The 27,771-nt window shown below is 39.9% G+C and overlaps 3 protein-coding genes across 4 annotated transcripts in view; 1 reads left to right on the plus strand and 2 right to left on the minus strand.

Annotated features, from left to right (window-relative positions):
- The first annotated feature begins 469 nt into the window (after positions 1-469).
- Positions 470-6,035, plus strand: tmem138 (transmembrane protein 138). Of its 2 annotated transcripts, none has more exons than XM_036576560.1 (5): positions 470-581; positions 2,038-2,710; positions 2,953-3,124; positions 4,563-4,638; positions 4,899-6,035. In XM_036576560.1, exons 2-5 carry the CDS (start codon positions 2,583-2,585, stop codon positions 5,009-5,011), a joined length of 489 nt encoding a protein of 162 aa, XP_036432453.1. In that variant the 5' UTR covers positions 470-581; positions 2,038-2,582; the 3' UTR covers positions 5,012-6,035. The 2 variants fall into 2 exon arrangements, with proteins under 2 accessions (XP_036432453.1, XP_036432455.1); XM_036576562.1 differs by having other exon boundaries at positions 2,289-2,710.
- An 868-nt stretch (positions 6,036-6,903) lies between these two features.
- On the minus strand, positions 6,904-9,601 carry tmem258 (transmembrane protein 258). The gene is made up of 4 exons (XM_036575491.1): positions 9,500-9,601; positions 8,128-8,237; positions 7,740-7,868; positions 6,904-7,070 (listed from the first exon to the last, which is right to left on the minus strand). Exons 1-3 carry the CDS (start codon positions 9,500-9,502, stop codon positions 7,742-7,744), a joined length of 240 nt encoding a protein of 79 aa, XP_036431384.1. The 5' UTR covers positions 9,503-9,601; the 3' UTR covers positions 6,904-7,070; positions 7,740-7,741.
- A 1,230-nt stretch (positions 9,602-10,831) lies between these two features.
- The window catches only part of LOC118811952 (AP-3 complex subunit beta-2), a 53,816-nt gene continuing 36,876 nt past the window's right edge, over positions 10,832-27,771 (minus strand). The window contains 14 exon segments of the mRNA XM_036576563.1: positions 10,832-14,330; positions 16,175-16,313; positions 18,058-18,072; positions 18,563-18,660; positions 19,015-19,099; positions 19,904-20,132; positions 20,253-20,362; positions 20,492-20,579; positions 21,378-21,473; positions 22,177-22,345; positions 22,446-22,638; positions 23,249-23,363; positions 26,718-26,836; positions 27,492-27,678. Of these exon segments, the coding sequence (XP_036432456.1) occupies positions 14,141-14,330; positions 16,175-16,313; positions 18,058-18,072; positions 18,563-18,660; positions 19,015-19,099; positions 19,904-20,132; positions 20,253-20,362; positions 20,492-20,579; positions 21,378-21,473; positions 22,177-22,345; positions 22,446-22,638; positions 23,249-23,363; positions 26,718-26,836; positions 27,492-27,678 (1,833 nt within the window). The 3' untranslated portion in view covers positions 10,832-14,140.

The raw sequence follows: 27,771 nt of genomic DNA on the forward strand, positions 1-27,771 counted from the left end.
TACTTAATATATAATAATAATTAATGACTGTCTCATAGTAATGAGAAGAGTTTCTCATAATTTGGAAAAAGTAAGTCATTATTTTGAGATAAAAAGTCATTATTATGAGATAGTAAGTCATTGTTATGACAATGTTATTATTATGAGATAAAAAGTCATTATTATGACATGAGTAAGTCATTATTATGAGATAGGAAGTCATTATTATGAGATAGTAAGTCATTATTATGACACAGTAAGTCATTATTATGAGATAGAAAGTCATTATTGTGAGATAGAAAGTCATTATGAGATGTTCAGCCATAATTATTGAAAACTGTCTCATAACTATGACTTATTATATGTCAATACATTTCTCTCCAGTGGGGAAACGTCCTTGGAACTCACAGCTCCGCTTTGCGCCCGTCTCTGAGTCTTTACGGTAGGCAGGGTCTTCGGCCGGTTGCTATGGGAGACGTCGTCGTCCTCGTCGCCGGGCTCACCGCCGCGCTTTTGTGCGCTTGTTTATGAGCAGAGTCAGTTCTGTTCACAGCCGATAGCGCTTCTACAGCCTCTGCAGAGCTCCTCACTCGATATGTAAGGTAAGCTGATGGTTTCACTCAGAGGGACTCAGATAAGTTGGCGGGCAGCGAGACAGCCTGTATTAAACATGACGTTAAATCTCCTGTCTAGCCCGCTAGCCTGCTAGCTGTTTGTTTAAAGTTAGCCAAGTTAACGGTGAGGAGGAGAAACTGTGGAGTTCATCTCAGGAAGAGGGCTGTGGGATTTTACTCAGGAAATATACTCATATTTTGTATATTTTACACAAGAAGGTCATGAAAGAGCAAGATAACGTCAGCTCGGTTAGCTAACTTGAATGTGTGCGCGATGCACCGCGTCAACAAAACAACATCTGCTGGGTCTGTTGAGGTTTAGCGGTATCTTAGAGAACGAGAGGTGAAGGCTGCGTCGAGATTTCTAACCACCCACCCAACCTACAGCTGCCGGATAATTACTGTTCGCTGATAAAGTTGATTATGCTAATATTACATTAACTTAAGTGTGTAATGTTACAAAAGTATTCAGAACAAACTGAAATGAGTGAGTTTCACTGCTGTGCTCGATGCTAACTTACTTAGGTTAACACTGTTTATCAGACATAAGCAGGGCTGGGCAATATGACAGTATGACAGATTAGCCCCACAATATGTCTCAATATGCTTTTCTGAGCATATCGTGGAAATTATCAGTACTTAAAAATCACTTACCAGCTACAAAGAGAGCACAGTTCGCCCTGTTTAACTGGATTTAGTGCAGATTTAGCACAGTGTGTAAAATGTTGTATACAAATAATTCAGTTCATAGTTTATGGCATTTTATCATAAAAAATAAATATCGTGGCATGTCATGTATCATAAAAACCTTCTTGTATTGTGATATAACATTTTGCCATATCGCCCACCTCTAGACATAAGTCAGTTAATGCAAGGCCAGCTTTGACTCATCCAGAGTTTAATCCGTTTCACTCTGTCATCGACTGGCACACTGCGCCTCTGTCACCTCCTGACTAACTCAGATCTAGTGGCGCTCAGAGATGTGTAGATGGTTAGGAAAAAGTCAGAAAGAATCTGTTGTCCGATACAACTATGTATTTCTCATAGGCTTTGTGTAGTGTGCGTGAAAGTAAGAGTCAGAAAGAGATTAGAGGGAACACAGAAGATGTCTCTCTCTCCGCTCAGTGAAATTAAACCTTAATCCCCAGTGTGACCTCTGCTTGCCTGTGTAACCACCTACATGTGTAGCACCTTGAATAACAGAGGCTGGCTGTGACTCAGTTATAGCACTCAGAACGGTGTGTGCCGATGACCGAGGGAGATGAGGCCAGTGTGACAGTGATGTGTACAAGTGGTTATCTGCAGGTAGGGAATAAGTGACGACTTGTGCATCACTTCAGCGATGGTTTGAGAGATCAGCAATGAGCTTTTTGAAACATTGAAAATGTTGAAAACGTTGAAGCCTTTATTTTTATTTTTGACCCTGTTGTGTGTCTCATTTCAGCTCAGTGGGACAATACGAGATGACCTTATCTGTTAAACTTGACATCACCAATCGTAGTCTGATGGGGAGATCTACAGTCTACAAAGACTCTTGAATAAACCTGATTATTACGCAAAAAACACAGTAATTGGGATAGAGTTTCACTAAGTAACCAGTGCTTTTTCAAATATGGCTGAGGCTGGAGCCATATAGACGACTGTAATGTGTGCAGCATTTAAACAAAAGACAACAACATTTTTCTTTTTCTTCAGTTCTTCAATTTCACCCCAGTGGAAAAATTCAACAGGACAAGAAAAAAACTTACCATAGGAAAGAAACACTATATCATCAGTTGACATGCTGTCCTGCTCTGACGAGAAAAAATATTTGACCATATTGATTTGAATTCTAAAGCTTAAATGGAGAAGTGCTGAGACAGTTTTCCTCATCTTCCATCACTGTCAAGAGGAGTATCTGGGAAACCAGAGCCACAGTGGCCAAAGGACTTACTAAAGCCCCCAACGTGAGCTCCTGGCTGGAGCTGTGGGGCAACACTGAACCTTGAGATGCTCCAGACCAACAATTACTCGCTGGTCCTGCTGATCCAACTGGCCCTTCTGGCATTTGACCTATTTGTTAATTCCTTCAGCGAACTTCTGAGGGCAGCCCCGGTCATACAGCTTGTGCTGTTCATGTAAGTAGAAGAGGGTAATTTGAAGGAGTGATAGTTGGGGTAAAATTGTACATAGGAGTAAAAAAAATAAATTGTATAAACTGTGGATCTGTGCAGCCAAACATTTATTCACTTCAACAGTTATATTTTTTACTTAAAATATTTTTTAACTGTACATTTTAGATATATGTTTTAGATACATACATTTTATTTGTTATACGATGTTTAATTTTCTCCTCTCTTCTTTCTCATTCATACTGCAGAATCCAGGATATTGCCATCCTGTTTAATGTGATCATCATCCTGCTGATGATGTTCAACACGTACGTGTTCCAGGTCGGGCTGGTGTCTCTGCTCTTGGAGAGGTTCCGAGCATTGCTCATGCTGTCTGCTCTCTACCTCACCCTCAGCATCTGCCTTCACTGCTGGGTCATGGTAGGTCCCCTCTGAGAATTAAATTAAATTGTAAACAGTAATAATTATCTTAAATTGAAACATTTAACCTCAATCAGTGTGAAAGGTTTTACCAGTATGTTCCAGCACAATAATCACAAGTTTCCTGACACTGTACCACATTTCAGACACGCTCCACTTCACCTGTTTCCAGATTTTCAGATTAATTACACTGGGGAAATCCTCATGGTCGCCTAAGCCAACAGCTGTTTAATTTCACAGTGCAGTTAGTAAGTAATTGGACGCTGACATAGTTTTTGTTGTTTTGCCTCTTTACTCCAGCATATTGGACAGCAGTGACTATGAGGTTAAAAGTGCAGAACGTCCGTTCTAATTTGAAGGTGTTTACATTCATATTGGGTGAACCGTATTGCCCTTTTATGCGTAATCACCTTATTTGTGGGTACCATATGTAATGTGATAAATTAAGTTAAGCTGTTCATTATGTTGAGTTGTTTCAAAATGTATGTAATTTGTTGCAGATCATTTGAATTCTGTGACCAATAAACATCTGTAATGTAGGTCTATAATGCAGATGTTCTAGTTCCTGTTTGTTTCTATGGCTTTTTGCTTCCAGCCGTGTCTTAATGCTTAGTGAGTGATTCATTTGACTGGTTAAAACATTGCATTTTTGTCCTTTTGTCCTTGACCATTGTTACTTAGTATGATTTGATTGATGTCCCACTGCAGGGACAAGTGCCAGTGACTGGGTTTTGAGGCATTTGGTTGTATCTGAGCAGTTAAAATGGTTACTTTTGCATTTGCATCCTGTGGAATCATAAGGTCATAGAACTGTATTGTTCTCTTTATGGTAATTTTACATACATAATTTTGACACATATTCGATAAATCTCTTTGTCCTCAGTAGTGCTCATAGTTTGTTCTGCAGCTTTTCTTCATAATTTAAAGTACTACTGATCTTCTGTACAGGGTTTATTGTTTCTAAGATCATTGGTGTATTCTTGCTTCTTACTAAACATGATGCAATGATTTGGTAATGTTTCGATTTCATTTATTCTGGTTTTTAAGCTAAGCTTCATGATAGCTTTCTTTACTGGCATTGTTGTTCCTTTGGCTTTCATGTTTAGAGACAAAAGCAGAACTCCAAATGTAAATGCCACATCTAGAATCAACTCTAGACTTGCTGTTAGCTCTTAGCTCTGAGTTCTCTAATAATATTAGTTCTCTTGCATGAACTAATATTCATTGTTTCAACTCAGTGTGTTAAGAGCCAAGACAGAAAAACTTTGTACAATTATTTACAGACCACACAATATAATTAAACAGCCTTTGGTTTTAGCAGTAAGTGAGGAATTCCCTTAACATGATACATTTCCTCCACTATTTAAAAATCTAGATGTGAGTGAAGCATAACAGTATAACCAGAAACCACATTATCATTGTGGCTTTGGCTTTACAGAATCTGAGGTGGATGGATTCAAATCGTTTTGTGTGGACAAACGGCTTACAGGTCCTCTTTGTGTTCCAGAGACTAGGTAAGGAAGACATGACTAAATGTGCTTTTTGAGTTCTCGGCCAAAGTTAGCGTTGGATTGTCTGCAGTCACAAAAAATAATGTCAAGGCTTCCTTAGTTCTCTTTCTCTGTTTGTTTCTTACATTCTGACTGTGCAGCTTTCAGATATTCTTCTCAAAAGCAGACATAATTGATTAATAAATAAAAAATAAATAGAAAATGTTATCATTTAGGAGATGTTGAGACTTAAGTAACAGATTTTTTTGTTATGTTTTATGCAGCTGCTGTGTTGTATTATTACTTCTATAAGCGCACAACAGAGTACCTTGGAGATCCACGATTATATGAGGATTGTCCATGGCTTCGTGATGCTTTTGCCCGAGCTCGACAGTGACTCAGGCCTGAGGACCATCATGAAAGAGAAACTACAATCTTATGAGTCTAGATGGAGGCAATTGTGAGATTTATGAAGACATTATACTGGACTGATACAAAACAAGGATCGACATCAGTGGCAAGAAACAAAACTTGAACTTGAGCAGTAAAATAATTAAGGGACTCTTATGTGGAGCCTGAATGCACACAAGTATGGAGCACCTTACTGCACCAGCAGCTTTTGCATAATCCTAAAGAGCCAGTGAGACAGTGGAACCAGAAGGTAAATGTAAGCATTTAAAAACAATTCATTTAATAGTAATATTAAACATAATTCATGGAGTAGATCCAAGTAAATCTATCCAGTTTCCAATGTTTGTGTTTTGTCACTTACCAATTAGGCTACTTAGGCCTGAAACTGTAGTTTTTTTCCACTTAATTTGGCATCAAGAATATTCAGGTCATCAAGTTTTACCAAATGAAGGTGCCATTTAAACTGCTGATATTTATAGATCTGTCTCACAGCGTGTGAATATTTTATCAATGTCTTCATTCTCTAGTTAGTATTTTTATAAGATTTTTATTGATGAAAATGACTGTCGGTGGGTCTTAGACTGAAATAGTGGTCTTCAGTCTGCCTTTTCACAAACTAGAGTGAGATTTTGGTCAATGGAATTTATTTTACTGTCATTTTTGTTACTTTTTTATGTTTGATGATCAGAGTAATTCTTCCTTTTTTACACAATGATTTGATTATGACCATCCAACTACATTTGAGATTTTTAAATTAAAGAACATTCCTCAAACTTTCTGGTTGTCACCAAAACATGACCAATGTGCCTCACTCCTGATCGTTCTGTATGTTTGCAGTCGGTACATATTGTAATACACAGTAGTAATATTACAGGATTGTCAGTGGGACTGTCTTCCTCTTATAATAGTTAACATAAATGTTCAGCGTAGCCATTACATGGTCTCTGTGATTAGGTCATCAGTTTTCACTCAGCTGTGACACTGTTTCGTGAATGTCATTTCAGCATCTTTACATGTTCAAGTTGTATCAAATAAATGTTTTTAAATTTCGGTATCTTGACTGTTTATGCAAGTGTTCTTCACTAATGTAGGAGCTATTACGCTATTACGATTAAGCCATATATATATATATATATATATATATATATATATATATATATAAAAACATAAAAGGTCATGGACCATTGCTCACTTGGCCAGGGACAGGTATGTACACTTCTTGAGACACTGGATAAAAGTATATGCTAGATGTTGTAATGTACACACAATTATTGTGAAGGGTTACAGGCCATGGCCTTCGGAGGCTGGCCAAGAGTGTGGCACTGACAGACTGCTCTATTCTTATCCGTGAGATTAAGATGGGATTGGGGGTTTAGGCGCTACGAAAGGCCTTCCAGACGCTTATAGCCCAGTGTTTTCAAATACCCAGCCAACACGTCCCACTGACTCAGAGCCGGAGAGGTAGGGTGTTCTGGAACTGCATTTCTGGGAAAATGGACAATGGCTTAGACTCAATTACGAGTGAGACAGGACAAGGTTTTCCTACCTTGATAAGATGCCTCTAGATATAGCCTATAGGTGACCTGCCCCCAAACATGTTTCTTGACTAAATATGTGAACTAAACGTTGCCCTCAGTATTTGATTCACAAAAATATTTTCCCACCATCATTTAAGATCATTCAATGACTGTAGCTGGCTGGGAGCTGAATTTAGACATATAGATACAGAAAATAGACCCAAACCTAGCCCTAGACTACAAGGAGTCTTTTTTTCTGGAGAACATCCAATGTTTAGCTAAACTGAGCCAAGCTATTTGTTCCATAAAGACTAAACATGGTCTGCAAGGGTAGAGTACATTAAAAACTACGCATGCAAAATTCATACAAAATCTTTTTTATTTGTGAAATCAATCCCAGTTCCCGATATCCTGCCAGTGCAAAGTCCATTCCCGTTCCCAGTGCGTGTGGTAGAGTTTGAAGCCCGGAGAGAATGCCGAGCCACCGGAATGTTCTTCTCGACCCGTCCCCCTGTGTATGTGTAACCTCTGGCACAGAAACACATGGGCCAGTGAGACTTACAGCGAAGAATATTCTGAGCTTTGTTTCACATACACAAGAATATGTGGCAGATCAGTGCTAATGTGAGTCTGTGCCTGTAAAATACAACCTCTTTAACAGCAGCAGTATTCTCACATTTCCCTAGCTGACATTGCATTGACTATAAAAGAAGCTCTTGAATGAATGGGGGTTTCATGCCATTATAGCATGGCTTTGATATATATATATATATATATATATATATATATATATATATATATATATATATATATATATATAAATGCAATAAAGTACATAGCATGAAACACAAAAATACACTGTGAAGTAACAAAAGCTACCAGTGTGCCAAACCCAATTATTTTATCTGAAGGTAAGTCCAGTAGTGTTACAGATGACATCAGATGGAGTTATTAGCAATCTGTCTAAGCATTCAAAAAACATTATCGTTATTCCAGTGTCCAGAGATGCTGAATGCATTTGACAACTTGCAACTCTGTCTGTGAAATCTGGGTTAGTCAACCAAACTACTTGTGCTATTATGGTTGAAATAAATTATAAACTTTTGAGAATAACACTGTAAAACGCTGTGATCCAACTAATTAACATACAGCTTCATCAGCTAAGATTCACAAACTGTGACATGTTTAAATTCTCACCTTCAGACATAAATTCCAACCCAAAGTAGCAGGAAGAGAACCCCAAAGCCCATGAAGAGTGATGCCACCAGTGAGATGAGCAGCTCTTTGTATACATCTCGTGTGTATTTTGTGGATGTTACCTCATACCTGGAGCAGAATAGGTTAAGGAGGAAACCTGCAAACCAACCAACGACTGATCTTACTCAGTGTTATTACAGGTCATTAGGAGCGAACCTCTACCTTTTCTCTATTTACCTTCTTTCATTTATCTCAATTACTACTTATGCACTACCTGTTCATTTTTTTGGAAGCTAAGCATCATTTCAGCACTTCAGATGAGTCCTTCTTATTAAGTACTTATAAAGTTTGTGCATCATGCCACTCTGAACTGTACTGTAAAGGATACACAAAGAACCATGCTGTGAAGAACATGCCAATGGCGAGCAGCACCACTGTGAGGTGGGGGAACACAGCCGGGTTCACCGGGCTGGTGTATCTGGTCATGGCTTCCAGTTCCTGTACAGACAAAAGAGGAGACAAAATCATAGAAAGCATTAAAAAAAAGAAATCATGCTCCAACTGATGTACATACACTCTGTGCAGTTATATTAGGCTGCGTCCAGAACTGCACATTACAATACTAAACAGTACATCAAAAATATTACACCACCAATAGAAGCCCATTCATTACTGTATTATGTGTAGTACAGCAGTATGTGGTTTTGAACGCAGCTTTCTGCTCTCTAACACTCAACTTAATTAAACTCTACCTGACACTCAAGACTGGAAAACATATGCTGCGTCCAAAACCGAACACTACCAAAATATGCATACTGTACTATTGTATGCACTTCTAATGGTGGTGTACTCTTCTTGGCATACTCTTTAGTACGGCAGTATGCGGTTTTGGGCGCAGCTACACTCCAGACGCTTCACTAGTAACGTTACCAGAAGATGCACAAATTAATCTCAATAAAAATCATAAATGTGTCTTACAATTAAATTCACTCTAGCCTAATAACACTTTCCTGTCGACTTGCCAGCAGCAACTCTGGCTCTGAAATCCCATTATGATTGTCATTTCTGGTTTCTGGTTCTTTCATGAGGCTCTTTCCTGCATATTATAATCTACATGTGTTGGACTTGCATAAAAACTGGACATATAACAGTTAATTCCCATATAGCTGCTGTTTTCATCACCCACCTTTACTTTTGTACACGTATGCATACGATTAAGGTTCTTATATTACGCCTTTTAAAGGTGGAACATATATGCATGAATAAAAATTGTGATGAATGTAGCGTTAGTGTATTTTGACTGAGCACCAAAACAGATTCCTAATGCTTTCTAATGCAGCTACATGGTGAATAAACGTGATTCTGGCTCGGTCAGTAAAGACCAGCGCAGGTGAGAGAGCACTGTGTTACTCATCGCCTGTCAAGGCAGTGAGCAGTAACGTTAACTGTGAGTCAGTTTCTCACAGTAAATGGATAAACAGTGTAGTGTACTCGTCCCTGCGGTGAGAACCGAGCGGTTTTAAGTTTTAGGAGCACAGCTACGTTACTGAATCTCGCTCCAGCGAACACAGCCCAAGACGATGGCGTTACTGTGGTGGCTAGCAGGCTAGCCTGAGTACAATGACCAACTTTACAACCCTAATACAAAATGAGACAGGCAGGATGAGGTGGACACACTCCTCGGCCATTCAACAAACGACCTGCACTGACAAATAAATATTTAAAATTGTATTTACACCACAAAGTACATCAAAACCTACCATGACGGCTAGATCGGCTATCCTCGCCAACAGCTCCAGGAAAAGCCACGTATGTGAAGACACCAATTCTCGCGAGATCCTGAGAACGACTGATGGGAGTAAAGCATTTCATATTAAAAGCATTTTACTACGGAAATCACCCCGGTGTGTGCTGAACAGTAATAACGTTAGAGCTAGACGTGGGAATCCTGCTGAAAAAAATCTGAAATTATATATATATATATATATATACATGGACAGAAAAATTGACATCCCATTGTAAATCCACTGTGGTGGGAAGCTTTCTACAAGATTTTGGAGTGTCTGTTGGAATTTTTGTCCATTCATCCAGAAGAGCATTTGTGAGGTCAGACTCTGATGTTGGACGAGGGTCTGGCACGGAATCTCTGTTCTAGTTCATCCCAAAGGTGTTTGATGGGGTTGAGGTCAGGACTCTGTGCGGGCCAGTCAAGTTCTTCTACACCAAACTCACCCCATCATGCCTTTATGGATCTTGCTTTGTGCACTGGGGCTCAGTCATGCTGGAATGCCCAAACTGTTCCCACAAAGTTAAAAGTGTACAATTGTCCAAAACGTCTTGGTTTGATGAAGCGTTAAGATTTCCTTTCACTGGAACTAAGGGGTGTAGACCAGCCGCTGCCCCTTGATAGCATTTGCCCAGCAGACGAAAAAGAATTGTAAAAAGTTTCATTTCAAAATGCTCTGCATCTATTAGTAACACTTGTGGATGTATCAAGTTTTATTCATTACTAAATATGGTATTGATAATATAACATTGTTATGTCTTTTATGTAAAGCCCACTCCTAATAACGTAAATCATGAAAAAAAAATTCTTGTACGTGGTCTATGATGCGCTCTGGAACATAACCCTTAATATCTGTCACACCTACATCAGCCCCAGGGATGGCACTTCGACCAGGAAAATGGGCTCTCAACGTACTTACTAACTAGCAGGTTAGGAGAGTAAAGTGGTGAAGCAGAATCACACATGGATGGCAGATAGTTTGCAACCTTAAACACAGTCTGAACATGGTAATTTGACTGTTATGGTTTTGAAATGTAAAACATTTTACAGTAGTTTCCTGTAACGGCTTATAAACAGCTAGTCCACCATTTCTTTTGAATTTTAAAAGGGAATTATGTCAAGTCGCCATGATTTCTGGCTAAGTTCTGATTGCGTCCACTTGGTCCCTCGCATCGAAATGACGAGGACAAGTGGACGAGGGCCTCCTAAAACAGTTAAAACCGGCTCTGAAACGTGCGGTGAGGGTCATTCAGCATTAACTATCACAGACAGATCGAATATTAAATTCGCCAAGCCAGCCCAAACCTCTGAGTGCAGAGTTTCATTTTATTGACATTTGAAAACTTCATGAATAAAGTAACAATGTTTCACAATCACACAGCAAGGAAATGGTAGACTGAGTATTACATACTGTCTAGCTGACACAACCACAAAGGACAGAAAACACACCCCCTCCCCCAAACCTCTATCTTAACCACACTGAACACATCTACCCCTGCTAACCATCCTCTGACTGAGACATCACCCACCACAGTGTGCGCCATCCAGACTGTCCTTTGCAGCTGTAGCAGCTAGACTTGACCCTGAATAATGCAGCATGATGATTGTTGTACCTTCAACCAAAGCACATAAAAAGCACAGGCCTGTGAGAACAGTAGCACATGAATGTCAGCCGTTTTGTTTTAGCAGAGTTTCTTTAACAAGAAAAAAAATCTCTGAAGAAATAAATATTACATTAGAAGGAACAATCAAATATAATTTATGATGATAAAAACTAATGCTACCTCCACCATGAAATGGCCCAGAATGCTTCCTCCTCAATGCTGAAACTGCTGAAATACAGGATGGGGGTAACACTAACTACATAATTATGCAACACCAATAAATAATTCTGCATTAAGATTCCTATAGTATGTTCAAGCATCACCTGCAATGTTTTTTTTTGGGGAAAACATAACAAGGATGCAACCTGTGATTTGCTATTTACTCTTTGAACAACTGCTACTCAAACAGATTAGTTTGCATCGCACAACCCACCATAAATTTTACAGACTATTTGTCATTTTCTGTTGTAAACTCAAAATAGATGAAAATAAATAATACAATAACATCCAAACTAAGCACAAAGTAAAGTCTACATTTTGTCTGTCATTACAACATGGGAGGACACGTAGAGAACATGTGCAGTTACAGTGTGTAATTACAAACTCAAAAGAAGCAAAAACAAGAGTAAGTATGGCAACACAGTCTAAGCAGCACGGTTCTTTGAAAGGATAACTGTGATGGGATTCTCATGTAGCCATACTTGTCACACATTAAAATTTACAGATTGTTACCCTACTGTTTACCTGTGATGTAAAGGCAGGCAGAAACGAGTACTACATTGTACAGTTCATGTGTCTTTGCAGTTTGCTGTTACTGTGAACAAGTTTTTTTTTCTTTTTTAGCAAATGTACTGATACCTTTCCTAACATTTAGCAGATTGGTGTGCTTAACAAGTGGACGGGATGCTTTGATTATTACCACAACAGTGGAAATTTCACTTGGGTGAATGGAATACCCTGTTTTGTTTAATAATGTCAGAACAGTCTGGTTTTGATTAGATACTGATGTAAATGTATCATATTACACTGTGTTTAAAATTTCTACATTCAACCAAAACTTGGAGATCTGGAGGAAACAAACTGATGTTTCTACATGCCTAAATTTATGGCAGCATATTCCAGACTTTTTTTTTTCAAATTATTTAAGACACAACACAAATTCAAATGCAAAATGTGTAGTTGCATTTGCATTTCTGTGTGTAATTGGTCGAAATATATGGAAAAGCAAGAGCTTGTTAACAATCCCTGACCATTTGTAACAGGTGTGATAAAACAGGGAAAGCACTAAAACATGCAGGGCAGTTTTCGTCTAGGTCTAGTGTTTCTCCAACAGCCCTGTGAGCCTCTGCCCTGAAGCCAGTCACTGTGTCACTAACAATGGTGCTTGTGCAGCCACAAGGTCTCCTAGTTGGTCGTAAGTCACTTTCACGCAAACAACATCGAATGACGCAGCACAGAATTATCCACGGCCTGGTTGGCAAGTGTTAAAACGTCACTAGCAGTGGTTGCCATTGTTGCCTCAATACTGTAAACAAGTGTGCCATTACCACAAAAGTTTAAGCTGCTTCCAAAAACACATTATTTTGCTATTTAGTATGGTAGTATGAGGTTCTGGATGCAGCCTTAGACTTTCTCTGAAAACACTCCCCACACTTACAAGTCCCTTCCAAGGTCCCACCCACCTCACTGACAATGAAAACGCAAATGCAAACAGGGTTGCAAATGCATTATTTTGTCAGAGCTAAAGTGCGACAATGAGGGAATAAAATTGCAATTGCAAGTGCAACTGTCTTACTAATAATACAATAAAAATGAAATCTCAAAAGCACTTTGCATTTGCATTTTTCCAGCCATTATACAAAAAAATGCAAACGCAAATACACTTTGCATTTGAATTACATTGTAAACAATGCACACTCACATGGGAAATTAATGTAAATACACATTTGAATTAGCATTTTCAAATCTGCATTTGAATTTGAGTCCAGAATACGCTGCCATACATATATTAGGTTTTGCTGAAATATGAAAGTCTGATTGTCATGATTCACTGAATCTGTTGCACAACAACAGAAAATGTCCTGGGGACGGCCTGTCCTGCACAGTGACAGACAATCCGCACCTCAAGACACTTGATCCAGCTAATGAGGTAATGAACAAGCACTTCATGAGCAGAATCAGATACATTAAGGCAGAAAACAGTTGAAACTATGCAGGACATAGGATCCCAAAGACCAGAGTTCAGAACCATTGAAATAATTCCTTAAATGGGCTTCAGAACTACAACGTGTATACGACTTTGTGTATAATTAAACCCATGTACTTCTGTTAGTAGGATATCTTGTTCACAGAGTTCAAACTGTACATGCAGTATGTGCTGTAAGATTTTCTGTGCTGTTAAAAAATAAATAAATAAATAACATTAAACTGAATTACACACTTTAAACAGACATGTCCTGTTTGGATATTTGGCAAGCATAGACTTTCTTGTCTAAAATTCTTTTAACCCCTTAATATCCCAGGCATACTACACAGGCATTATTATTATTAAGTAGCTACAGAGCCTTCAATGCAAACTGGCTGAGCTTGCCTTAGGTTACAGAGGTGTGTAACAAACCTTCGGGCCTGCTGGTGTGCCCTGGCCATTTACGGGGTTAAAACGTTAAAAGTGGGTCATGCAACATTCTGGTAACTTAACAGAAATAACTGGATATTATTACGGACGGGCGCTTGTGTGTATTGTATTTAGCTATATTCTGATCTTTGGGGACAAAAAAATAAATATTGGAAGTGTATACAGTATGTGCAACATGGTTAAACGTTACCAAGTGATTACTGATCTGAGATTTTATATTTATATTCCCTCTCATAACCGTTAACTGTATTTAAATAAGCATTGAGTAATGGAAGCTGGTCCAACATCAGCACACAGCATCAAGGCAACGTCTACACATTGCTACAGATATATGCAGAGAGGGTGGGGGCAGGGAGGAGAGCCGAAGAGGCAGCCATCACTGCGTCAGAGCTTGGAGGATGTCCTTCACGAGCATTGTACCAATCACCATCTTTTCACAGTTCACCGTAAGCAGGGCCCCTGCTCCCTCCTTCCTCGTTACAGTCACCAGCACAAGGCTTCCGCTGCTGACGGTTTTCCCAGCAAACCTGGAAACAGGTGAGGAAGGAGGAGGAGGAACAGGAGGACTGAAGTAAAGAAAGTTCAACAGTGCAACAGGCCAGAGATATAGAAAAGAAAAGAAACAGGCAGACATATGAAGAGCAAATTTATGCACTAAACCATAACTTTACATACAGTATTACCCCTTAAACTGCCCATATACGAGGTAGAGGACTGCTACCCGACCCAGCCTAAGAAAATATCGGGTTTTGAGCTGACTGCACGCATACAACATTGCGTTCTGTTTAAACTTGTTTTATTTTTTTTTAATTTTTACCCAATTTTCTTCCCAATTTAGTCATTACCAATTCCACCCACTAGTTAGGACTCCCCCAATCACACGATACTATCAACGCTAGGAGGGTGAAGGCTAACACAGACTTCCTCGAGACCTGTGAAACCACCGCTTCATTTCGAACTGCCGCTCACGCAACATCACTGGATAGCCGAACGCGCTCGGAGGAAAGCGCCAACCCCCAGATCTGTTACGTCAGCTAATCGAACTCGCTATCTCTTGATGATAGGGCCAACGCTTAGACGGTTGCGCCACTCGGGAGCTGGACTTGTTCTCTAATGAGCGATTTTTTATTTTTATGTTTTTATGTAGGATTACATAATTTCATAGACCTACACACATTCTCTTTCCCTCTCTCTCTCTCTCTCTTTCTCTCTCTCGCTCTTATTCTCTCTCTCACCTATAGCTGCATTCGAAATAGCTTTATAGTTTGAGGGGTGAAGATGGCCTTTGAATGAAACCAGGTACTCCAACCAGGTAAACCAGATGTAGCCTAAGTTCAGCAGTACATCAGTCTCAGTGAAAGCAACGATAATAAGAGGGATGTGTTGGGTTGGTGAAAGGTCACACTGGATCTTTCGTCTTGCTTGATCATCTTACCCAAAGTGTTATAGGGAAATTCCACTGAATTTTCAAAATTTCTTCATAATTAATCTCACAGGAAGTTAATACATGATTATGAATATGCTGTCTGAAGTCTGAGACATTGTTTTACGATAGTTCTGACATTTCTTTAAAAAATACATCCATGGCTGAGGTACACGTATGGTGTTATAAAGAAAATGGTCCCCAAAGAAATTTTTTCTTTAGATTTACCACTACTTTACCATAATCAACATTATATATAAAAAACATATGTAGGTTCACTTGTGGTTATAGATAGTAAATAAAATGGCTATATTTGTGTTGTAGACATTGTGACCCCTGGTTCCTATCACCACCACTGTAAAGAAATCCGAGTCAGTCAAGTTTCTCTACAATCAATCGTTCTGAGTACAATCAGCAATTCTGCAAAAATATACTAATAATAAATGCTGTTTATAGTGTATTGCAGACATGAAATACGTTCAAGTGCTTAGTAACAAAGCAAAGCACTTAAACCATGTCTGTGCTAATCTATCCACTAGCGTGTGTGAGTGGGTTTGGTTTGGGTACAGATTTCCTATTAAGCAATAGCAGTCGGGCCTAGTTAGGTCTCAAAGTCATGGGCATGGGTTGGGTTTGGCTGTCAGTTTCATGACTGTGCAGACCTCTAATATGAGCTAACACTTTAATTCCTCATAACTACGTAACTACATAACTACAATTACAGAAGTCTTAAAATATAACTCTTATGATTATTAACTGAATGTTACCCCCAAGTGTCTACATACACTAATACAATACACAAATTCATTATACAGCCATTATATCGCCATTTCACCAAATTAGTACTAAAAGGCCTTGAAGATAGATGAATAGTGCTGAATGAATCTCCTGAGAGCAACCATGTGTATATTTGTGTACACATAAATTTCAGTGAAAGTTATGGTACTCACAGTATTTTGAAATGTGTAGGTTTTTAATGTGATCTACCTGCTCTCTTTATCTGAACCACAGGGTACTCTGCTGAGGTTAGCCGTGGAGGTGACTCTCTCTACGATGGCGTGTTCGCTTTGACACTTCTCCCCCAGGGTTAGCTTCTCTGAGATCTCATTCATTCCCATCAGCTGACCTGCAAGTAAGTGAACAAAACATCACATGATCCACTATACAAAATCAGCACTCATGATTGGTACATCCAATAGTGCAGCAGAGCCAGTGCACCTTAAACAGAAAGGAGGACCACTGGTCATCATTAAGCACATTCTGTTGAGTCTACAATATAAAAGAATATAAAAAGGTACTAAAGTTAGTGTCACAGACTGACTGGGATGCATAAACTCTAGAAATATGTTCTAGAGTGACTACATGTCCTAAAGATAAGCACTATAAAGGAATTTCCAGACTTTGGTGATTATTGTGCTTCTTTACAGTGTCCGTTCAGCAAATCCCCAATGTTGTATTCACTCTTAAAGTGTTTACTTGTGTCCAGCTTAAATAAACACTGTAGGTGTTATTTCAACTCAGAGGATCTTGCTGTGCAGTCATAACAAAACAGCTGTTTGTTTTGCGTTGCTATTTCTGATTCTGGGTCTGTCGCTTATATGACACACACTGTACGTACAGGTGGTGTAAAAGTCAAAGACCATCCTTCACTTTTTTAATTTCCAGTCAAAACATCCATTACGAACAATTAATTCATTTTCCAGGATACTTCCTAAGAGAATAGATACAAGATACTCCACTTGACTAGACTCAGAAAATCATGAAAATATATAGAAAATTGTAACTCCAGGCAACCGTGCAAGACCTGGTAGACCACCAAAACTGTGACTATTAAACAAACAGAACTTAAAGCTTTCATCTTTGAAAGAGAGGAGAAAATCAAGCTCCACTTTTGCTTCAGAGCTGCAAAAATCCACAGGTGTTTCTGTTCATCCTTCCACTGTGAGAAGACAATCAACACTATGAGTCTGAAAGGATGTGTGTGTCAAGAAGCTGTTACTGAGAAAACGAAATAGACAAAAAAGAACATTAAATTTGCATTACATGGATTTCTTTGAAAAACTGAAAGCAAGTCTCCTGAAAAATGAAAGCTGTAATAAATGCCAAAGGGTAGACATACTAAATAAAGAAAATGTTAATATTATATTTAGTTATTGAGGCTTCTGGGTAATTTTCTGTTATGTTCTGTTTCTTCTGACACTACAAAATAAATAACTTATACGCAGCAGCCATTTTGACTGGAAATAAATAAATAAAGGCCTCTGGTTTTGCATCGTACTGTACACTTTTGGGAAATTGGGCCAATTTCCCAAAAGCATCTTAGTGTTAAGATCATCTTAACTGGTAGAGAGAGTGTTCAGTGTGATGCTCACTCTGCTACCTAAGAATCACCTTTGTGCATGTTTTTGGGAATCCCAGCCATAGTATTTCTTTTTACATACTGACCTATATTATTATAAGGTGACTGGTAAGGTACTATATTAGAAATTGAAACAGAGCATCTAAGTATTCTTAAACACTGCTGCAGAGGTTTAAAAGTACTTAGACGCTTCATTTCCTGTGTGGGCATTCCCGGAGTGCTTCCTGCTGGACTGTGTGTGGGACATTTCGGGGCGTTAGTGGCTTCACAAGGCTCATTCCTGGTGGGATGCAGTGGACTGTTCACCCAACGTTCCGTGAAACAGCAAATGCACAGTTATGGTCACTGTCACCATGGCAATAGCTAGGTCTGACAATGAGGGGAGCGGCTAGAAGCAGAGGGAGCAAGATAAGAGGGGCTGATGATGTGTGTAGTGGGGCGGGTGGGGGTGGGGTTGAGGCAAGTGGCAGACTACCAGCATAAAGGAACCAGGTCCGTAGGAGGAACTTACCATGTAATAGTGTCTCTATTGGACAGCAATAGAATAAACCCACACAGAGGGAAAAATGAAGAATATGACAGAGGTTTAAATATATACAGTCATTACTTTCAGCTGGTGTTGACAGCCACACTGACGCAGGCCAAGTGTTGCTTAGCAGTTAGAGTTTAAACAGTGAGACAGAATGAATGATCTGATGGATGGTAAAACTTTGCTCTATGTAGCATGTAAATGGCACAGCAATTATAAGACACTTCTCTACATGCTAGCATAGAAGATGCAGCATGTGAAGCAGTGCTACATGCTAACATAAGAGCAACTGCTTGTGACCAGCTTGCCTGAGACTAGACTGAGTAAGGTGCAAGGAAAGTGAATAAGCATTATGTATTTAACTACATCCTGATCGCTGAAAAACAGTTAATAAACCAGAGCTAGAAATAATCCAGCAGCATTTGATGGATGTAAAACGAGATTTACTTCAGCACAGAAGAACTGCCAGGAAGATCTGTGATCTCACCTTGCTCCTTCTTAAACTCGTTCTCTGTCAGAAAGGTAGGCATCATCAGCTCTCCCACTGGTGGTTGGATCGACACAAAGAACTTCCGGGTATGAGTGCTGATAAAAACAAGATCAAACTCATCTCAGCAACAATAATCCCTGGTGTTCCTTAAGTGCAAAATCAAAAATACTTGAAATAATAAAAAAATAATAACAAAATAAAAATACTAATCAATTTTATAATTTAATTCACTCAGTGATATTTAAGGGTAAAATGTTCATGGAACAAAATGTTTGGAACTTTAACCACAGAATATTGTGGTTACAAACTGGCATTTATTTTTTTCCACACAGAAAAAAATGATTTAGGCCCAGGGCTCCTCTGGATGCTTATTGTGACGTACAAGAAGATGACACAACATCAGAGGTCTATTAATAGAGTTATAATAAAAATGAAAGTTAGTTGCCCACCAAAGCTGGAAGTTGGCTGCTTGTGTGGAGTCGCAGAAATCAATGCCCATTACTACATTAAGTGACTCGCCTGCAGGTAACATCTCTGTGAAAAAAAAGCAGATCACATGAGACAGACAAGAAATACTCATCACGTTTCACAAGGTGGGTTGTTAAAAAGGAAATTCCACCAATTTAAAAAAATTTAGAGCGTAATCAATTGTTGAGATGACATCACTCGGTAGTTTGATGTGAAACTGTGCATTTGAATGTACTAACTCTGATTTCTTTATAATAGCGGTGACAGGAACTAAGGTTCACGATATGTACAGTGCAAATATTGACATTTTATTCACAATCCAAAACTACCAGTGAACCTACACGTCTTCTGAGTTTGTGTGTATATTCACTGGTAGTTTTGGATATATAATGTTTATAATAGTCCCCCCCCCCGTGACCCAGATGGATAAGCGGCTTAGAAAATGTGTGTGTGTGTGTGTGTTTATAATAGTAAAATAGTTGAAAATTCCCCCCAAAAAACTTCTATGAGCATTTAATGTCACAACTTTCTGTCAGGTAGCATTTAGAGGCATTAATTAAACTCATTTCTCTAGAACAGCACATCCCATATCAAACCACTCTGAAAGACTTTACATTTCAATTATTTAATTACACAGAAATTTGGAAAAATCTGTAGAATTCCAAAAAACAAAACTATTAATGTAAACTAAAGGTCATCATATTGTGTGATTATGTATTTTAATATTTACTCTATATCAAACTTGGGGAAAAAACTGTATTCATGCAAACACCACTAGAAGAATGTAACATTATGATACAGGCAACTATACTGAACAGAAACAACCACTACACCTCCTTTTAAAATATGACCGTATTTTCTATGGCTGACCAATTTCTGGAAACTCCTTGATCCTCATGCCAGACTGCAGTTTGGGCTCTTCTATGTGCAAGCTCTTGGCCTCAGAAGTAGTGTTGTTGGTGAACTGGATCTGCACAGCCACCATGTGAGGGTCAGGGCTGAAGGGCTGTCTGCTGAAGCAGTATTCCACTGCTAGACCCTCGCCTGTGATGCGGTGCAACAGCTCATACATCCTCAAAGAGCTGGATGGGGCAATAGTCTGAAAATATGAGAAAAGAAACCAGGCTTCACAAAGGTGTAAAGTAGAAAGCACTGTTTAGACAGTTTGTCTAAGAAAAGAAAGAAAGACAGAAAGACAGATGTGGTATAGGGGACTCACGGTGGGGGCAAGTACAGTGTCGGTCAGTGACAAGCCCTCTAGATCGGTCACCAGACTGTTGGACAGGAAACTGTTGACAGGGGTCACTTGAGGTGAGGGCGTAGGCTCAACTGAGGTAGAGAATATCAAAGTGTTGTTAATGATGGCAGATGTGTCTCTTCGCAGTAAATATTTAATTCTTGCTTTATACTAGATACGCTTATGAACCATCATTCAATAAGTGGACAGACTGTACTTACAGTCATCCAGATCTAGTAGTGACATTTCCTTGGTCTCTTTCTTGCTTTCTTTTTTGGTCTGCTTTGGAGGTGGCTTTGATACAGCTGTCTGTAAAAACATAAGAAAACAAACAAAAACACAAAATGATTGATCAAATATATTTTGCTGCTAGTGGCATCTTCTGTATGTCTCAACTAAACAAAATAAAGATGAAATCAGTGAACTCATAGTGCAGTAGGAGAAGGAAGGAATGTATTACATAGCAAATAAAATGGTCATAGACCTTGTTCATTCTAATATGAACTGCTACATTTCAAACTTTAAAACAAACATTAAATCATTAAAAAAGCAGAGTATTATTTTATTATCTCTGCAGTTTTATGACACTGCCCATGCACAAGGGCAGAACATGCTTTTTTTAATGTCCAAGCTAGGCTGTTGCCATCACCATAATGGTGTGATCAGCCAACCTGGGTTATTAACATGTCAATTCTCTGCGTTCCTAGAGTGGTCAGTGACATAAAAAGGTCGGCAACAGACAACACAGACAACAACATATAAACATATAAACTTTGGTGATGTTGGAGCCACAATTACATGACAATCAGATACCTATGGGAGGATGACAAAATTCATACAGCAATAGGAGCAGTATCAATCTGTCTAGCCCTGGAGAGGTCTTTCAAAAACATGGAAACGGTATTTCGGTGTGAATGGAAGCCCAATATAGAGAAAAAACTTATTCAAATGTGTTCATATTAGTGCAAACAAGGCCACTGGCAACTAACACCAAGAACTTTTATAGTGATGTTAATGTTGTCCTTAACTAACTACAGTATCCTTTGGAGCACTGAGAGCTTTACTGAGAGAAAGAAAGAGAAGAAGCCACAGCACACTTGTGGGCACCTCTTGCCAGTCTCCACTGAGACCAATCTGCCCCAGGCTGTTGTCAATAACTTCCTCTTGCTGCAGGGTGGTGGGAAGGTGTGCGGGGGAATGGGGCTATGGAGCAGTAGTAGGTGATGGGGTTACAAAGAAACATAGAGACATGGTTAGAAGGATGGTCTGGTGTTGTTTGTGGTGGGGAGATTATATTATCAACAATGTAATTCTGCCTGTACAATTTGTGATTCATGAATGATGGAACAAGACTAGAAATGGGTAGGGTATAATAAAACCATACTCCAGCAGCAGTGTTAAACGACAAACCATACTCCAGCAGAAGTGTTCTACTTCCAGTAGAAGTAAAAGTAGCCCACAGTAAAAACAACTTTGAGTTTGAGTTTAAAAAAATAGTTAAAAAGCTACTGAAATATAGAGAACTGCAGTAAAACTTTTGGCATCAATCAGCACAGGAGCTGAGGTTTGTTAAACGCTATTCAATACTTTTTCAGTAATTTAGCCAAAAATAAAATGTAAAGCTTGAGAGTAAGAGGTGAGGGGCACAGCAAAGCAGTCCAGATGCTAAAGCAACAGAACAGAATAAAATTAAACCCAAAAAGGAATCATGAACTCAATCAAGTTCATCAATGTGTAACTTAAGGACTTACATAACATTCAGCTAAGTAAATAAACTATTCGCTACCCACCTCTGTACATGATCACAAATGAAAATGAAAAAAAAAAAAATACAATTACAATTACAACAATTACAGAAAACTTTACTGAAGCTAAAGTTGTAGCTGATGTTAGTGTGTGTCCAAACCTTCTTCTTCTTCTTGATGTCTGTGTCTGACTCTGACTCTTCCTCAGACTCTGACTCGGACTCACTGCTCTCAGACTCACTCTCTTCCTCGCTTTCCGACTCAGAGCCACTCCTCCGCTGCTTCCCTGCTTTTCGGTCTCTCTTCTGCTCCTCTCCGCTGCTCTGATCACTGGAAAAGAAATGTGTTACACACGTAGAAGTTCTTCACACAAAATGTACACTTGCTTGCTTTAGCTGGTAATACCTGAAACAGTGAAAATGAAACAGACCTCTCAGCACTCTCAGGTTTCTTAGGTTTGCTTTTGTCTACTTTCTTCTTTTTCTTTGCTCTCTCTTCCTCTTCGTCTTCCTCCTCCTCCTCCTCCTCCTCCTCAGACTCAGATTCCTCCTCACTCTCTTCACTCGCTGAACCAGAGCCACTCTCCTCACTGCCGCTCTCCGACCCACTACCTGAGTCCGACTCTGCAGGGGAGGGAGAGAAATGTATAAATCCATGAGTTTTGAGACTAAAGCAGCATTCACACTATTGGGGCAAATGCGTATTGCGTGCTGCCCTGTACAGCACCAAAACTGAGCTACTCCAGCACTCAAGGTGGCAAACAACCCATCACAGGGATTCAAACAAAAATGTTTTAAACTGATTGTCTTGTGAATAAAGAAAACCTGAAATACAGACCATGTGTTTTTTGATCTTGTACAGTGACATGTTGCAATATATGTTAACTTTTAACGCTGCATGCTGAATAGCTCTAGGCAGTTCTGTGCAGGGAGCAAACAGCTCCAGTAAACATGAACAGCCAAGACATGCAAAAAACCTTTTTGTTGTGACAGTGTGAACGCTGCTGAAGTCTTGAGCTCTTTGAGTGGCATAAATACTGTTTTTTTTCACCTAAACAGTTTGCTTAAATTTAACTTTGCTGCAAGCCAAGTGCTTAATAAGATGCTAAATAGCTCTAAAACACTGTGAAGTAAATCAGTAAAACTGATCCAATTTGTTGCATCCTTTATAACACAGTGTAGAACATTTCATTATCAGGCACAAATGGTGCCACAGCTTGGTCTCCATAGTTACCACTGTCAGCCGACTCTGTGGGTCCAGATTCTCCCTCCGAGTCGGAGTAGAAAGGCTTTTCCACCTTCTTCTCCTTTCGTTCCTTCCTGCTGGTGCATTTAGTCCATTCTGGAACCTGAGGAAGACCACAGGACACTGTCAACATATAGACACTCACACGACTCCATGTGTGTTCAGTTTTAAGAAGAGGTGAGGCACTGTGTGGCCATGAATGCCTCTCCCACCACTACAGACTGTCTAACGTATACTTACAAAGCATGTGCTAATATCTGATTTTGGCATTAACATGCTGCCTTACTATTTGACAGACCTTTCCTTTTTCCTCTTTTATGAATCATGTATTCAGCATAAGGTGATGCATTCATGGCCACTGCTGTACTTATTAAGTACTGAGAAATGTCTCCTTAAAGAAATCACATCCTAAAAAGTACCAAATGGCCTTCCCTGGAGTCATTACAGTGTTTTAGTGTAATGCTACATACAGCAGCAGTTTTAACGTAGAGATCCCATTTAGGATAAAGTACATTAAATGAAGAATGCTAAAGTAATAGAGGAGGGCAGTTGGCACTTTATGAGGATCCAGCTCTTTAACGGTAGAGACAGAAAATGAAGCTGAGCTGGGGGCTTTAGGCTGATCTAAGCACTGGACAGACACTAGGCTAGGCTGGGTGAGAAGGGTTACGGCTGGACAGGCGCTAGGCTAGGCTGACTGGCAGAAAGCACTTTGGGTTTGGCACTACACGGATCGAGACTCAAAGATGCGCAGAGCTCTTTGTGAACTGACAGACTCACGCTGGTTAGAGTCGTGACTCTTTCGAGCAGCCTAATAACCTGGCGGACAGGAAAGAAAGAAAAAAAGAACGAAAGAATGATGAGGTGAGATGATGAGAAGAAGAGCCCAGAAAAGAACAGAACAGAAAAGGTTTAAAAGGTACACACAAGGATTCAGGTTGCACTTTTCAACATTATACTGCAGGTACATCAGGTGTGATCCCATGTACAATAAATCATTACCTTTACTGTAGAATCTTATTGTACTTTACGTTATAATACTACTGAAATCAACAGTCGGAATGACTGTCGCTCTACCAACCAAAATTATTTCACTGTACTGCCATTTCTGTTTGTAGGATAGATTTGTAGCAAAATATAGTTGAAATGGATCCTTAGTTATTATAAAGCATGTGTGAGCATCTTTTGTGTTTAGTAGCAGTGCTATGGTAGCCTCTGTAATTCAGCAATGGAAGTGCAACAGAAATGGGATGAACACCTGGGTTTGGATGAAGATGGAAGTTAAACACAGGCCAACAGCAGATTTCAGAGTGAGAGAGGATTCAAACACACACACACACGCAAACACAACGCCTTGGTAAAGGGAAATTCGATCTGACTTCTCCCTGTTTGCTTAAAAGAGTTTCACTAAAATTAAAACTGCTCAGCAGTCTTTTCATAACTTTACCAGCAAGAAACTTACTACATCAATAAATTTACAGTGCTTGCATGACTAAAGTATCACTTAAGAAAGCCTAAACATATAAATTCTTGCTCTAGGAGCAATTGGTCAGAACAAGAGAAAGAGGCAGGAGACAGCAGGAGGAGAAGCCACTGCACACTTGCAGGCACCTCTCGCCAGTCTCCAAGGAGACCAATTCGCCCCTCACTGGTGTCTATAGCTTCCTCTTGCTGCGGGATGGTGATGTGGTGGGGGCAGGGGTGAGGGGTTATAAACAGATGAACAGAAATGGTTAAAGAGGGGAACAATCAAAAGGGTGAGGTTCACTAGTGTGGGGGGATTACATTACAAACAACACAGTTAACTCCTCAACAGGAAATCTGCATTATGAGTGGTGTAAAGTATGCATTGTGAGTGATATAAAACAAGTACACAAAAACACTGCTAAATTGAACAAAGAAAACTGAACAAGGACAAGACACAAATCAAACAGAGCACCCTGCTTTGAGTTACGGTGGCACCGTTACAAGCGCAGGCATATTCGATTTGATCTTAGCCCTTTGGAATCTCTGAGACACTGGATATGGAGTGGCACATGTGTTAATGGATTTTAACAGCGGCCTCATCTCAGAAAGAATAGGCCTCCTGTCCTCTGTCACATGTGTCATTTCATTCATAATTGCATTCCACAGATAGACAAAGTGAACCTAGACTCAACTCATCATCAGTTCTGAAACCTTAAAAATCTGACTGCAGTGTTTCCCAGTCCAGCACATTTTTGCTCTAGCCTAACCCTCCAGATCATCTATAATAAGTATTCAGTGTTCTTAATAGGCATATTCGAGATTTACTGCACCTCAACCTGCTGGTCACTGAGAGTAGCCAGCTGCAGTTGATGGAAGTGTTACAGACAGAGCTGTCAAGTCGGACAGGCTCACCGGCATCATATGTGAAAATAGTAATCACTAACAGTTTAAATCTAAAGTTAGATCACTGCTTATGTCAACACGGTTGTCTGTAAAACTTCTGGCCAATGAAGTCAAGGCCCTGTCTTCATCAAGCAGTCTCTAAGCTTGCACAGGTGAGCGATGAGCACTGTGGGGCATTGCTCTGAAAACTGTAGCCGCTTTGCCTCTGCGATATTATAATCTATGTCATTGTGACAAGCCAGTGGCACTGATGCAAATCAGACAAAAATATAGCTGGCATTCATTGTACCAAGCCAGGTGGCAATCGGTCTGCATAGCCCATGTTAAGTCAAATAAGCTGAAGTGTGTTGGGAGCTAGGTTAGAGCAAAACTGTGCACAGTCTGGCAGGGCCTGAGGACTGGATTGGAAAACACTGTTCCAGAGAATCCTAGAACTCCAGTTAAGGGCCTGATTACTACAGAATTCAGCTGGCTGAGAGTTCTAGAACCCCAGTACACTGGCCTGGGACAGCAGAACTTTGTTTGAGTTGAGATGGTTTCAGTCTGAGTGTGAAGTGCAGGCTTTATGAGGGGTGAAGGGCTCTGTGGGCACTGCTCTTCCAGAGGGCCCAGCAGAAGACTGGCATGAATGGTATGGCATGGAGATGCCCCATTGGCATCTGAAAAGGCCTGACACTAAGCACGAGGATTATGCAGTAATACAGTCTAGTAATAGTCTCTCTTTCTCAACACTCAAAAGCATAACACTCCTTCATCTGGCACAGGGACAAAATATCCTCTGTGACTTTGCTTTCTCCTATAACACCCAAGACTCAACAGGAGCGCAGGATGAAGTGCTGAGAGCCAACTGGAATGCAGGATGTGTGACTATGCGTGATGAGGGTGGAGTTATGCTGATGAGCGAGGAGAGAGATAAAAAACGTGGCTGAGGGGAGAGCTGATTTTTGTCAGGGGGTTCATTTTTTCTGATGTGTCCTGCATGTTGGGGCTCCCTCTGGTGGGGCGGAGGAGCAGTGCCCACAGGCCTGAGCCCCGGGGCCCTGCCTCTGAGAGTAACTGTTCCCCCTGCACGCACAGAATCCTTCACCTCCACGTTGCGCACGGAGGGGTCGGGCGCCGATTCAGGCCAGTCAGGCAGCTCCTGGTAGCCGCCTGCTTTGGTATTCAGCAGATGAGACAGCGAGCCCAGCTGGAAATGGTCTCTGTCTGTAAGGTAGAAAAGCACACAACAGACAAGAGAGATCACAACTCAGCTTCAAACTTCCTTTCTAGAGGTGAGAGAAGCCAATAAAAATATAACAGCATACATTGTAAGAAGTAGAATAGTCGAAAGCTGATTTAAAGTCTTTGTGTGATTCACTGTGATGGAAAATGTTCCTTTTGCCCAACTTAAGTGTTTGTTTGCTTTGCTTTGTTTCAATGAAGGTATTTATTTGACTAGAATAAAACCAGCTGAACTGCTTTTGGGGTTTTCTGCCCCGACATACCCACTTTTCCTACTCAGGAAATACTTTAATTTGCTAATTTGTTTTATCATATTATGACACTGCACGACAGGTGAATACTCCAGGACCAGGGTTGAAAACTACTGCTTTACACATAGACCCTTAGTGGAGCATGGACATATTTTGGTTACAAATTACTTAGTTTTCTTACTGGCAACATTATCAGAACATCAATAAAACCCTAAATCACAAAATCAACAATAAAATATTTTTTCTAGCTTCTGAGCCTAACTTTACTTAAAGGTCTATAGTTCTGTATTTTTAAAAATGGCATCATTAAACCTACCGAAAGAAGATATTTGGAGCATTTTGTGCAAGCATTTCAAATGCCAAGTCACTACTGACTGTTGCTTTACCTTTAAACGGAGACTCCAGCACAGGTGCAGGTTTGAGGGCAAGGAAAAGTTTCTTGGCATATTTGCTTAGAGCTCCACTCTTATCGGTGGGGACAATGAGCTGACGGATGAACCGCGCCCGGTCTCTGATGTCATAGTTCTGGTCATACTTTGCCAAGTTGAGCACATACTGTGTAAGGAGCTTAGTCTAAAATGAAGACAGAGAGAGCATGGGAGGGAGAGAGAAAGAGAGAGAGAGAGAGAGAGAGAGAGAGAGAGGAATGATAAAACTGAGTGAAAC

Source organism: Colossoma macropomum, unplaced genomic scaffold, assembly GCF_904425465.1.
Source record: "Colossoma macropomum unplaced genomic scaffold, Colossoma_macropomum, whole genome shotgun sequence".
Taxonomy (NCBI): Eukaryota; Metazoa; Chordata; class Actinopteri; order Characiformes; family Serrasalmidae; genus Colossoma; species Colossoma macropomum.